The sequence below is a fragment of the Tamandua tetradactyla genome, chromosome 20 (genome assembly GCF_023851605.1).
Source record: "Tamandua tetradactyla isolate mTamTet1 chromosome 20, mTamTet1.pri, whole genome shotgun sequence".
Lineage (NCBI taxonomy): Eukaryota > Metazoa > Chordata > Mammalia > Pilosa > Myrmecophagidae > Tamandua > Tamandua tetradactyla.
The window spans coordinates 58,006,345-58,020,110 of NC_135346.1; the positions used below are offsets into that span (position 1 = coordinate 58,006,345).

A 13,766-nucleotide genomic window follows, 5' to 3' on the forward strand; every position below is an offset into this window, starting at 1 on the left:
CGCAGGTCTCAGCTTCTGCGGGGAGGGGTACTCGAGGCAGATTATTTTATTTTTATTTTTTTTTTAAAGCTTCCATTTGCTTAGTCATTGTTGAGTATTTAGACATGTCCCACGCGTGTCTAAATTCTTTACGTGAATTCAATCTAACGACCCAGTGAGGGAAAATTATCCCTATTTTTATAAATTTGGAAACAGGCATTGTGAGGGGGAAGGGATTTGTCTAGGGCCCCGCTGCTAGGAAGGAAGCGACAGGGATTTCAGTCAGATCTAACACCCGCAGCCCACCTCCTGCCTCACTCACGTTCACTCTTCAACACATTTTTTTTATTATTTTTATAGAACTATAGGAAAGCCCAATTTCCAGGCATGCAGTAAGATGCACAAATCTTGCTAGTATAACTCGGTGAATTATATACCACCGTAAAACTAAAACCCTGATCGAGAACTAGAGCATTCCTATCCCCGAGGAAAGCTCCCCCGTGTCCCTTTCCAGTCAGTCCCCTCCAGACTTAACTAATGATCTGGTTTCTGTCACTGTAGATCAGTGTCAACTGTTTAGAACTTCGCATAAATGGAATGGCTGGCTGACTGTGTAAATGGCCGGCTTCTTTCGCTCAGTGTCCTGTTTGAGACGCTGTAGCATGGTTTGCTTGTTTGTTCTTTTGTATTGTCGAATAGCATCCAATCCCGTGAACAAATGGCCTTTGAGTTCCAGCCAGGTAGTCTTGGGTTCCCCTGCGGACCTGGCATTCTCTCTCCTTTCTCTTGGCCTGAACTACTGTGCCCTTACACAGAGCCTCCCTTTGTGGGGGCAGGGATGCTCACCCCATCCCCGCAGTGCCCAGCACAGTGCTTGGCGCCAAGTGGGCACTCGCACATATCTATTAACTGAAGGAACGCAGAAGTGGGAGGGACACCAGTCTGAGTCGCATTCCCAGGGGGCTCAGAGACGTTATGGTCCATCTCAGAGCGCTGCTGGCTGGACTGAATGAAAACAGTGCCCTCCTTGTTTAACTTCCCCCTGTTTTTCTGATGTGGAAGCTAAGGCTCAGAGAGGGAGAGTGGCTTGCCCCAGGTCACACAGCCAGGAAGACTGAAGTGAGCCTAGGTCTACCTGGCTGCAAACCCTGCCTGTGTGTTGGAGTGGGAGGGCTGAGAAGGGGTACTTAAAGGAATCCCTAGGGAAGGGTTTGGAAGAGGGAGGTTCTGACCAGCTATCCCAGAACAGAGAGGAAATGGAGGCTGGTGCTCCCAGAGAGGACAGGCACAGGTGGAAGTGACCGGTCAGCTCTCAATTCAATAAAACATATTCCATGGAATGGAGGTTATGGTAGATGATCTCCCCATCACTGGAAGTGTGCAAATCATGGCAGGACAGGTATTGGGATGGGGTGGTTTTTAGAGGGAATTCGTGCCTTGAAGGCAGATTCAGGGGTCTCGGGGTGTGGGGAGGAGTTGGTATCACGAGTCCCAAGTTCTCTAAAGGGCAGAAGGCTCTGAGTCTCTCCAACTCAGGGGCTGTTCATCGTCTGGTCCCTTGGTTGTAAAACAGAGTGATGAAAGGACTTTGCACCCTGCAAAGCCCTGGCAATGTGAAGGGATGACTGGGAAGATAAGGAGGGATTGAATGCACTCACAGCAAAGAGCCCAGACACCCCAGTTTACTTCTGACACAGTATATTATGGCGGGGTGGAGGTTGGGGGGTCTCCATGCTGCAGATGAAGAAATGGGGGCTCAGAGAAGGAGTGACTCACCCCCCGGGTCATACAGCTAGTCAGGACAAGCTGATTTCATTTTGATCAGTTTCTGAACACACAGAATGACAGTCAATGAAGGGTTTTCCAGATCAAACATTTAAAAATACACACAGCTAAGAAAGTGGCTGCAAAGGAACCCTGATGAGTATCTGAATTGCTGCCTCATGTCTGCGGACGGATGCGTTGCTCTGTAATGTGTCCTGTGCTAAGTGCTTTACACTATCTAATTAGTCTGGACAACAAACATATATGAGTCAGGTTCTGCCATTCTGTCCATTTTACAGATGAGGACACTGAGGCTCAGGGAGAGGAAGTACCACTCCCAAGGCTGCTAAGTGGTGGGGAAGGGATTAGGACCCAGATTGCCTGAATTCACATTCTGGACTCTTAGCCCCATTTTCTGTCTGGTGGTCCACTCCCTTGAAGATGACTTTGGGCCCGGACCTGTTACTCTGACCTGAGTCATTTCAGCCCAGAGCCCAGCAAGCTTCGCAGGCTGCCCTGGGCCAGGTGGGCAGGCACCCCTTGACATGGGCAGGGCCACACCTGGCCACACCTGGCCCATCCAGGTGCTGTCCAAAGGTCTGGGCAGGCCAGGAGCAGTGGCTCAGCGCTGTTGGCCCCGAGGTTTGGGGTCTGTCCTACCCTGAGGCTGGGCAGCTGGGGTAGAGCAGGAGCCTGGAGCCTGGGGTGGGGTCATCTTCTCTTTCTACCAGTTAGTCACCAACAATAACTAGCACCTGCTTCCTCCAGAGAGGAGTCTGGCGGCTGGGGTAGGGAAGCCCGAGGCAAGAACAGCGGCACAGCCAAGGGCTCATATCCTGGTTCTGTCTCTTGCAGAGAGTCTCGCCTTTAGGTGGTGATCTAAGCTGTCTGGTCCTCTATTTTCCCATCTGTAATCATCCCTAGGGTTGTTGGGAGCATTAAATGAGATCCTATTAGTGCTAATAACACAGCCACCACCACTACCCCCACAAATAGTAGCATTCACAGACACCCTTGTGTTTGGCATTGTACTAAGGACTAAAAATGCCTGACTTCTCTGAAGTAGGTGCCATATGTTACTCTACCTGCAATTTATAAACAAGGAAACTGAGTCTTAGAGGGGTTATGTAACTTGTTCAGCCACAAATGAATCTAGCCCTCTGACTCCTGAGCCTGATCTTTTCACCACTATATTTTATTATTAGTGTCAAGTGTTGTCCATCCTCCCCCAGCATCCTCTCCTTGGAGACACACAGGAGGAAACACTTCTCATGTATCAGGATTTGGAATTGCACCCTACCTCCCAGAGCCTGGCTATAGATGTATATATGTTTTTAAATGTGTGGATGTGGGCGTTAATGGATCCGATTTCCCTCTTTGCCACGCCTACTGGGAAGCTCCAACCCAAATCATGGGCCACCTCTGGCACCTACCCAGAACTTAAAGGCAGATGTTTTATAGACTAATTGAGGCTTACGTGTCCCTTATTTATCTCACTTACTTTTGCTTTTTTTAGTTTCCTCGCCTTTTTAAAGCATGTGGTAGCATATATATTTTGATCATTTGTTTCAAATTTGAGGGGTTGAGGAACAAACACCCTGGCATGTAGTAACTCCCTGACATATAACTCTCAAATGTGAGTCAATGGACACTTGCCCTAAGAAAGCTATGGATTGCATACTCTGGGAGCCCAGACAGGTGGCAGGGATCTGTGCTGTGTGCCAGGCCCCATGCCAAGAGCCATATGTCAATTGTTTGATTTTATCTTCACCAACCACTTCATGAAGTAGGCAGTATTATTTTTTTTTATCTGAGTTAGGGATGGGGATGTCTGATATGTTACAGTGAAGAGTAGGTGCTCACTCAAAAGGTTTAGTAGCTGGGAAATAACCAAGTCAAGTTCAAACTTTGTCCTTTCCCAATGTAACCCCCCTGTGCCCCTTCCTTAGCACCTGGGTGGGGCGATATAGGGACTGGGGACTTCCATCCTCAAGGGAATGGTGGTCAAGCAGAAACCACTTCAATCAGATCTAGAAGAAAATAGAATGTATTGGTTTAGTAACTGAAGAGCTTGAGGGTCGATAGCTTCAGGCATGGCTGCATCCAGGGGTCGCACAAAGTCAGGAGAAACCAGTGACTCTCCATTTCTTAGCTCTGCTTCACGCAGTCTTTGACTATTTCTCAATCAGACTTTACCCTCCTGGTGGTAGGAAAGTCATTAGAATCCCCAGAGTCATTTTCTTACAACTTAGAAATTCCAGGGTGGAGGGCAGGGGAGGTTGGTCTCATTCTCAACTGTTTCAACCAAAGTCCTTTCTTGGAGTTCCATTAATTCTTTTTGTTTTGGGGGTGGGTGAAATTCACATAACATACAATGAACTATTTCAAAAGTCTACAATTCATTGGTATTTCATATACTGACAATGTTGCACAACTAGAAGGGCTCTCCAGTTTCAAAATTTTTTTGCCTCCCCATTAAAACACCTCTAAGGAATCACTTTGGGGGGGAGGGGTTATCATTTTCTAAAGACTTTTTATTATAAACTATAACATATATACAAAGAAAAGAAAGAGTTTTCAAAGTACATTTTTAACAAGTAGTTACAGAACAGATTCCAAAGTTTGTTATGGGTTACCATTCCACTAGTTCACATTTTTGCCTTCTGGCTGCTCCAAAACACTGGAGGCTAGAAGAAATATCGATATAGTGATTCAGCAGTCATGCTCATTTGTTAGACCCTATTTTCTCTGTTATAACGCCTCCTCTTTTGATCCTTCTCCCCATCTATAGGGATTTGGGGGCACTTCCTGTTCTTTGTGCGGATGAGACCCACCATAGGTTCTTATTGGCCCAGCCTTGCATCGGGTGCCCAAACCTGGCCAATCACAGTGACCAAAGGGATGCTGTGCTCTGACTGGCTGGACATGGGTCACATGACCGCCAGAGGTGGGGTGGAGAAAGGAGGGGTGGGGAGGCCCCCCAGAGGAAAACTTGGGTGCTGTTATCAGGGGGAGTGAGAATTGGTGCTGGCAGGCAGAGCATTAGGTGCTCCCTGCTAGGGAGTAGGGAAAACCTTCTGGGGGAGGGGGAGGCCTCCAGCCAGGGCAGCAATGAGGGGGGCCCTGGGAAGGTGAGGAGAGGCTGGGTAAGGGGTGGGGTTCCTCCGCCTCCCCTTTCCACGTGGCGGGTCCCTGGAGCTGGCGCAGCCATTTGTCCATCAGGGATAATTATAAGGGTACCTGCCTCTCCCTGGTGATAAGGGGAGTCAGTGAGAGCGTGATGTAAAGCACACCAAAGGTGCTCAATAAATGCAGACTCCCACTGCTGGAACACACAAGGACATCTCCCCCCAGGGCTTCCCTGGAGCTTGGGGGGTGGGAGGATGAAGTCAAAGTGTATTTGCAGCTCTTGGTCTGTTTTGGGACACCTGGGGCGCACTGAGCACCCGTCCTGGGCTGACTACCCCCAGTCCACCCGCACAGGTAGTGGTGGGGGAACCAGCACCTCAGGATCCAAACAGGAGGGTTTCAAAGGGAGAGGGGCAGTAACCTCTCTAAGCCATCCAGCCAGAAAGGGGCAGAAGGCTCGGGCTTCTGAGCTTGTCCCTAGGGCCCCCTCTGTCCTTTGTCAACCCAGGGGTCCTTGGGCCACTGTGGCAGGAGTAGAAGGAATTGGGGGCCTGGTACCTCAGGGAGGGTAGATACCCTGAGAAGACCTCAAGTCAAAGAGGGTGGATAATGACAGCTGTCGCAGCATTCACTGAGCCAGGCGTTAACATGCTTGATTGCTTCCCCATGCATCACGTGTCACTGAGGACTCTTGTGATTGAGAGGGGACTACGGGACCTGACTGTCACACTCGGACCATCCTCCTCCCAACTTCCTGCCTGACCCGGGGTTGGGCCTCAGTCCCGCCTCTAGCCCCCTCCTCAATTGGGTCGGGTCTCCTGAGGCATCAGCCCCACTCCAGGAGGTGCGGTCCCCGGCAGGGTTAATGATTGCCCAGGGAGGCGGGTATAGTGCCAAAGTCTGCCAGCTGAGCACCTGTGCCTGCCAGTGCCCACCTGCCGCCTCTGCGGCCCCTTCCGGGGCACAGGTAGGATCTCCGCAGCTCGACTGGGGCACGGTGGGGTCTCCTGGTCAGGGGGAGGTAGGCTGGGGCCAGTGGGGACCAACGTGAGCTTTGGGTGTCTTTCAGTGTCCCCTGGCAGCTGGGTGGGAGCCCCGGCCAGAGGGAGCCATTGCCCACCTAGGGTCTCAGGTTCTGCAAGGTGGGGTTAATGATACCTCCTTCCCAGGGTTCTGATGGCGCCCTTTCCTTCCAACTGCTTGGGTCACTGGACTCATGGAGGGTCCCGGATGAAGGGAAGTGGGGTTACCCCAAGGTCCCTTCTGGAGGAAGCTCCAGGCCAGGACTAAACTCTGGAATCACACCCACTGGGCTCAGGCCCCTTCCTGGGCCTGGCGCATCGCCTCACTATGGCGTCTGAGACAGAGACTCAGCTGACAGCCGGGGCCAGGCCTAGGCCACCTCCCTGAAGCAGGAACTTGAGGGATAGGGGCACCAAGTACAAAGCAGAGACTCAATCGACATTAAGGTCCAGCTGATTGAAACAGGCCGTGGCCGGTATGTGGACTTTGTGGTCCTTGTCATCGTCCCCTTCTCAGCAAGGGAAACTGAGGCACAGAGAGGAGAAAGGGCTTGCCTGGGGTTGCACGGCAGGTAAGTGAAAAGCTGGACTCTGAACCCAGGGCCATTTGACTCTTTGTGTGCTGGATGCAGCAGCCTGGGGGATGGGCACTGTAGGGGACCACAGTGGCAGGAAACCCAGCTCCCTCCCGGGTCCCCCATCCCTGCCACAGGCCACACTGGCTGGGTTTGTGCCTGGCTTGCCCAGAGACTCCTGGCTTTGGAGACAGGCTGGATTGAACACCTCTGTCCCTTGCTCTTAGGCTACCGTTTCTGACTTTCTTTGTGCCCCAGTTTCCTCACTGGAAACCCAGAAATATAATTCCTACCTGGGCAACAGTTTTGGGAAATCAGTGAGAAAATGGAAGTGAAAGTGTGCAAGGAGGAGGCACATCCCTCTCTGCCCTCCCGGAGGCTCTGGGCAGGCCTGGTGGGGGGGGGGGGGGGGGCGTCTCATTCCCAGAGATTCCAGATTGTAATAGGAGGTCTTAGAGCCACACAGTATTTAGACTGTGGTTGACATCACCTCTCAGCTGAGACTGAGGCACCAGCACTTCCCTGGGCAGGCAGGGCTGCACCTTGGGCCCCGTGGTCAGGGTGTGTCTGCCCCTTCCAAGCCAGATACGGTTCCCAGGAGTCTGAATGCCTCAGGCAGACAGGGTGGGCAACGGGTGGGCGCCCAGAAGCCACCCTGATTTCACCCCTGTGTTCATTTCGGAAGCTACTCTTTGAAAGCGGGGAGTGGGGTGGGAATTGGGGATAGGAAACTGTCATCTCTAGAACGTAGATTGTCCCCATGTTTTAGAGGGGCAGACCGAGAGGCAGAGTGGTGGGCAGTGACTGGGGGCTGGAATTGATGTGCCTGTCACTTCAGTCCCAGACCTTGGCCTGAGGAGGAGAAAGGGGTCCCTCAGAGCTCCCTGGGGGGTGGCAGAGACCTGGGAAAGGGGCTTCCATGGCTTTGTCAAGACCTTTCCCCAGGACCAGTCCATGGTGAATTCCATTCACTGATTTTTCGTTCCTAGTTACTCTGTCCTTAAGCCTGCTGGGGAAGGGAGGTGGGGATGAACAAGGCAGGTCTAGCACTGCGCCTTGCTGGGTTGAACCTTACAGGATGGAAAGAATTTGCACACATGTGGGAGGCAAGGGAAGGCGTTCTGGGCAGAGGAACGGAACACGCAAATGCAAGGAGGGAGGAAAGTGTGGGGTGTGGATGAGCACAGGAGCTTTAGACGCCACTGGGCCACAGTGGGGAAAGGAGAGAAGCTTGGGAAAGAGAGGCCAGGGTCCGTGAGACTCTTGCTGGCCAGGCTGAGAGCAGTAGTGTGTCCTGTTGCCAGTGGGAGCTATGGGAAGGTTTGAGCTTTGGGGATGACTCGGTCCAATGAGGTTAGAAGGCTCATTGGGCTAGTTCGTCCTTATACCTCCCCCAGCCCACGTGGGCGCTGTACGTTTTTTCTCAAGTGACTGAACACAAGGGATGACGCTTCTGGACTGTAGAACTTTGGCCTCATTATGATTAAATGAGCATGTTTGGGAAAAGGCTCTCTGACAAAGAGGAGGCAAGATAGCCTGGAATCCAGGTGGTATGGGAAAGAGGCAGGAATGCCGCAAGAGAAAACCCTGGGCTGGGAGTCAGAAGGGATGGGGTATTAGTCCCCTGATTTGCTGTAACAAACTGGCCCTAGCACAGACTGGTGACTTAAAACAACATAGGTTTCTGCTCTCCTGGTTCTAGAAGCTAGAAGCCCTGGAATCAAGGTGTCGGCAGTACTGTGCTCTCCGAGGTTTCTGAGGAAAAATCTTTCTCTGGCTCTTCCAGCCCCTGGTGGGTCCTGACATTCCTTGGTTCATGGCAGCTTCACTCCAACCTGCCTCTGTCATCACATAGCTGTCTTCTCTTCATGTGTCTGTCTGTGTCTCCTCTCCTCTTCTTATAAGGACACTAGTCATATTGGATTAGGGGCTTACCCTACTCCATTGTGATTTCGTATTAATTAATTCAGCCCAGAGCACGAGGTCTTCCAGTTCCATCTCTGACTGGTTTGGTGGCATTGGGCGGGGACTTAACCTCCCTTCCAAGGGAGTTGGTGACAAGCCATCCCTCCCTTCCAAGGGGATGATTAGACCCAGATGCAAGGAAAGGACTTTCTGTGTGTCTTTAGCAAATATAAAGAGTTATTGTTACTTTTGTCCTAAGGAAGGATTAGCAGGGTTCTTGAGGTCCCAGAGAATGGAAGGGGGAAGTAGGCAGAAACTTCCATGAGCAGTGAGTATAGGTGAGTGTAGGAACTAAGGGTCTGCAGGTGGAGGCCTCAGGGACCCTGAAGAAGGGAGGTCCCAGTTAAGGGTGTTTTCCCTCAACTTCTCCTGTCTGGATCTGGATGGCCAGTAGGAAATCTGATGGGTCCGAGAAAAAAAATCCAGAATCCTAGTCTTGTAGTTTGCTAGCTGCCGGAATGCAATATATCAGAAACGGAATGGCTTTTCAAAAGGGGAATTTAATAAGTTGCTAGTTTTACAGTTCTAAGGTCGAGAACATGTCCCAATCAAAGCAAGTCTATAGAAATGTCCAGTCTAAGGCATCCAGAGAAAGATACCTTGGTTCAAGAAGGCCGATGAAGTTCATGGTTTCTCTCTCAAGTGAAAAGGCACATGGCGAACAGGGTCAGGGTTTCTCTCTCATCTGGAAGGGCACATGGTGAACACGGCGTCACCTGCAAGCTTTCTCTCCTGACTTCTGGTTTCATAAAGCTCCCCGGGAGGCATTTTCCTTCTTCATCTCCACAGCGCTGGCTGGTGGACTCTGCTTCATGGTGCTGCAGCATTCTCTGCTCTCTCCAAATCTCCTGCATTCTCCAAAATGTTTCCTCTTTTATAGGCTTCCAGTAAACTAATCAAGACCCACCTGAATGGATACACATCCCCACCTAATCCAGTTTAACAACCACTCTTGATTGAGTCACATCTCCAGGGAGATGATCTAATTACAGACTCAAACATACAGTATTGAATAGGGATTATTCTGCCTTTACAAAATGGGATTTTGATTAAAACATGGCTTTTCTAGGGGACATACATCCTTTCAAACCATCACACCTAGAAAAGGGAAGAAACACAGGCTAACTGCCTGCTTTGGATTCTGATTCCATTTCTGACTTGCTGGATCACGTCCCTTCCTCTCATGGATGATTATATGCCAAGGACTAAATAGTCGTGGAAGCTAGAATGAACCTTGAGGACAATATGTTGAATGAAATATCAGACACAAAAAGACAAATATCATCATGCCTCCCTCATATGGATGACTATAATGTACAAACTCGGAGAACTGAAGTTGAGAGCCTGGGTTAGCAGGTTGGGGCCTTTGATAAAGGGTCCTAGATTATAAACTCTTGCAGTAGTCACATCTATTCTGGAGTTGTAACCATTATTTCTAAATTCTGAGATACTGAGCTGTTTGTAGGTCATTACCTGAAATTTTGGGTATTTATGTGATACCTGATACTCAGAGTTAGAGCTCTGAAGCTATGAAGGTCAGCAGTACCCCATACAGTTACTGTCAGCAGTACCCCCTACCCTGATCAGCTTCCTTCATATCTCTATTCGAAGTCTGATGAAAAAGGGATCAGACTTCCAGTAGAGAAATGAAGGAAGCTGATCTGGGTAGGACTAAGGTAGAGCAGACTACAAGGTAAAGAATGATATCATCCATTTATATATTTTTATTTTTAACTTTTTAAACTGTATAGTATAACGTATACCCAAAGGAAAGAAATAAAAAAGCAATAGTTTTCAAAGGAGTCTTCAACAAGTAGTTACAGGACAGATCCCAGAGTTTGTCATGGGCTACCATACAGTCCTCTCAGATTTTTCCTTCTAGCTGCTCCAGAACATAGGAGGCTCGAGGGCTTACCTATTTTTTTTATCATCACAATCGACTTTTTGTGAAAAATAACATATATACAAAAAAGCTATAAATTCAAAGCACAGCATGACAATTAGTTGTAGAACATATTTCAGAGTTTGAAGTGGGTTATAATTCCACAATTTTATGTTTTTACTTCTAGCTGCTCTAAAATACTGGAGACTGAAAGAGATATCAATTTAATGATTCAGCATTCATATTAATTTGTTAAATCCTATCTTCTCTGTATAACTCCGCCATCATCATTGATCTTTCCATCCCTCTCTTTAGGGGTGTTTGGGCTGCTATGGCAGATATCATCCATATTTTAAAAGTTCAACTTCTGTGTGAGACAAAGGAAGAGATGTTTATTTGGTGCAAAATTTATATTTTGGGTAGCGTGTTATCTGATTTAACTTGTATCATCAGTTTACTTGAACACCATAATTACATGTAATTCTTGTATGGGATGTGAGATCTTATTGGTTTGTACAGGTTAATGTGATGCTCTGATATATCCCAGAGTAATTTTGGCAGAGAATAAAAAAAATATTTGCAAAGTCCCCTAGAGGGACTGGGGAGAAAGGAGGAAATATTAAGCTTTCCCATCTGGGGAATTCCTGATATTTTCACAAGCAGGGGGGACAACCAATTCAATAGGCTGAGCCCTCGATCTCGGGGTTCAACCCTATGAAACTTACTCCTGCAAAGGAGAAGCTAAGCTTACTTATAATTATGCCTGAGAGTCACCTCCAGAGAACCTCTTTTGTTGCTCAGATGTGGCCTCTCTAAGCCAACTAGGCAGGTGAACTCACTGCCCACCCCTCTATGTGGAACATGATTCCCGGGGGTGTAAATCTCCCTGGCAGTGTGGGACAGGACTCTTGGGATGAGCTGGGAGTTGACATCATGGGATGGAGAAAGTCTTTTTGACCAAAAGGGGGAAGAGAGAAATGAGAAAAAATAAAATTTCACTGGATGAGAGATTTCAAACAGAGTCGAGAGGTTATCCTGGAGGTTATTCTTATGCATTATATAGATATCCCTTTAAAGTTTATGGTGTATTAGAGTGGCTGGAGGGAAATACCTGACACTGTTGAACTGTGTACCAGAAGCTTTGATTATTGAAGATGATTGTATATCTATAACTTTTACAATGTGATCATGTGATTGTGAAAACCTTTTGTCTGATGCTTCTTTAACCCAGGGTATGGACAGATGAGTTTAAAAAAAAAAGGAAAAATAAATAGACAAATAATAGGGGGTGGAGATAAGGGGGTAAAAAATAATTGGGTAGATTGAAATACTAGTGGCGATGAGAGGGAGGGGTAAGAGGTACGGATGTATGATTTTTTTTTCTTTTTATTTCTTTTTCTGGAGTGATGCAAATGCTTTAAAAATGATCATGGTGGATGAATACATAACTATGGATTTATATTGTGAGCCATTGATTATATTCTGTGGATAGACTGTATATGTGTGAAGATTTCTCAATAAAAATATTTTAAAAAAATGGTAGTGGGTACAAAGTATCAACCTGTCACAGGATTTGTGGACTGGGTGGAGGGACCCTGAGCGCAGAAATCTCTTCTGAACTGGACTAAGATGGACTTTGTAATCTCGGTGAGTTCACCTGCATACCATGTCCACTGCACATGTAATGACTAATTGTCCTAGGGTTGTTGACTCCCTTGAGGAGGGGAACTGAGGGAGCAAAAGAAATAGGGTTTTAGGTCCAAGATTACAGCCCAAAGAGGATCCAGCTGAATCTACACCCCCATCCCTGACTCCAGTTCTTTCACCAGCTCCAGGACCACCTCCGCCATCACATTCAACCACAACCTCATAACTCCTACACAAGCTCCCAGAGGGTTCCCATCTCCACACCATCATCAACACTCACCTCACTCTTTGGGGAGGACTGTGGCCATGCGCTGTGGATGATTCTGAGGGCTGACTACTCATTCCTCCTGAACAGCTGGGCCCATCTGCATTTTCCAGCCTGGCTCAGTGTTGCACTGCTGTCCGGCATGTGGGCTGTCCCTGCATGCCAGCTCTGGGGACCTCCACAAGGAAGCAGTTTCCACAGCCACTTCTGAAGGGGCATTGGGTAGAGTCTCACTGTAGACAGTGACCAGAAATGGTCTTTAGCTCAAGCCACCTCCCCGCAACCTGCCCCATTTGGTACACTCTGACCTCTGTGCTCAGTCTCAGAGAGGGGGCATGATAATGGTCACAAACGGGGGGGGTGGGGGGGTCAGTTTCCATGGTGTCTGTGACTACAGTGAAAGCAGCAGTCAGTCATAACTTGAAGATGCAGAAGGGAGAGATTTGCATTTGCTGAGCACCCACTGTCTACTGGGTACTGAGCTGACACCTTTTTTTTTTGGCCCGGGTAGTGGTGGTGGTGACCTTTGACCCCTTGGCCCTTCCTTACCACCACCACCACCCTTATCACTTATTAGGGTCATCATTCCCATCTTACAGATGAGAGCCTGGCATGAGGAAGGGCCTGTTGTCCACTGAAGCTCTGCTTCTCACCTCTGTAAACCTAAGCAAAGGCTCTTCGCTTCTCCGAACCTTAGTTTCCCCATCTGTAATGTGAGAATAACGGTACCTACCCTGAAGGGCTGTTGAGTGTGCTAAATGGCACCCATCTCCATGGCAGGCACACAGTAGGTGCTCCTTATAGGGCAGCTATTGCTATTGTTCGTGTAACATCTAACCACTGGGGACAGTCTTCCAACGCGCTTGGCTATGTCTCTCTTATCCATTCCCTTGGTTTACCTGTTTACATAATTTCCAGTTTTTCATAATTATAAGTAATCACTTGTAACCATCAACTTTCTGTAAAGACAGCTTCCTTATTTTAGGCTAGTTGGATTCTGGGTCACAGAGGGCAGGCTTTTTTTTCTTTTTTTGCATGGGCAGGCACTGGGAATTGAACCCAGGTCTCTGGCATGGCAGGCCAGAACTCTGCCACTGAGCCACTGTTGCACTGCCCCAGAGGGCAGGCATTTTGAAAGTTTGGGATCCACATTTGAAATGAGGTTTTCCTCTTCCACCAGGGCCATGGAGGAAGGTGAGGGCAGTACCCTGAACTCTTTGTGTAAGAGAAAGACCAAGGGACTCAGGTGTGGGGAGCTGGGTTTGAATTCCAATCTTCCCCTTCTAACTGTGAGATCCTCAATAGCTCACTCCGAATCTCAGTTTTCTTGTCTGCAACATGGATTGCTGCAAAGCTTAAATCATATGAATTCCAAACAGTCTGCCTCCAAAGAAAATATATCCATTCTTGCCTCTTCTCTCCAGCCCTGCTGCTGCCATTTCAGTCACTGACACATGGCAGCCAAAAAAGAGCTTTTAGAAAAGAAATTAGTCTCTGTTGCTCCTCTGCTTAAACCCTGAAATGACTTCTTATTTTTC

The 13,766-nt window shown here is 48.5% G+C and overlaps 1 protein-coding gene across 3 annotated transcripts in view; it reads left to right on the plus strand.

The window, feature by feature from the left end:
* Nucleotides 1–5,472: 5,472 nt before the first annotated feature.
* CDHR2 (cadherin related family member 2) overlaps nucleotides 5,473–13,766 on the plus strand; it is a 55,298-nt gene continuing 47,004 nt past the window's right edge. The window contains exon 1 of one of the 3 annotated variants that reach the window (XM_077137720.1): nucleotides 5,473–5,839. In XM_077137720.1, coding sequence (XP_076993835.1) covers nucleotides 5,738–5,839 — 102 coding nt within the window. In that variant the 5' untranslated portion in view covers nucleotides 5,473–5,737. Of the gene's footprint in view, nucleotides 5,894–5,931; nucleotides 6,467–13,766 lie in introns of those variants that run through there. The other 2 variants (XM_077137721.1, XM_077137722.1) reach the window with 2 other exon arrangements.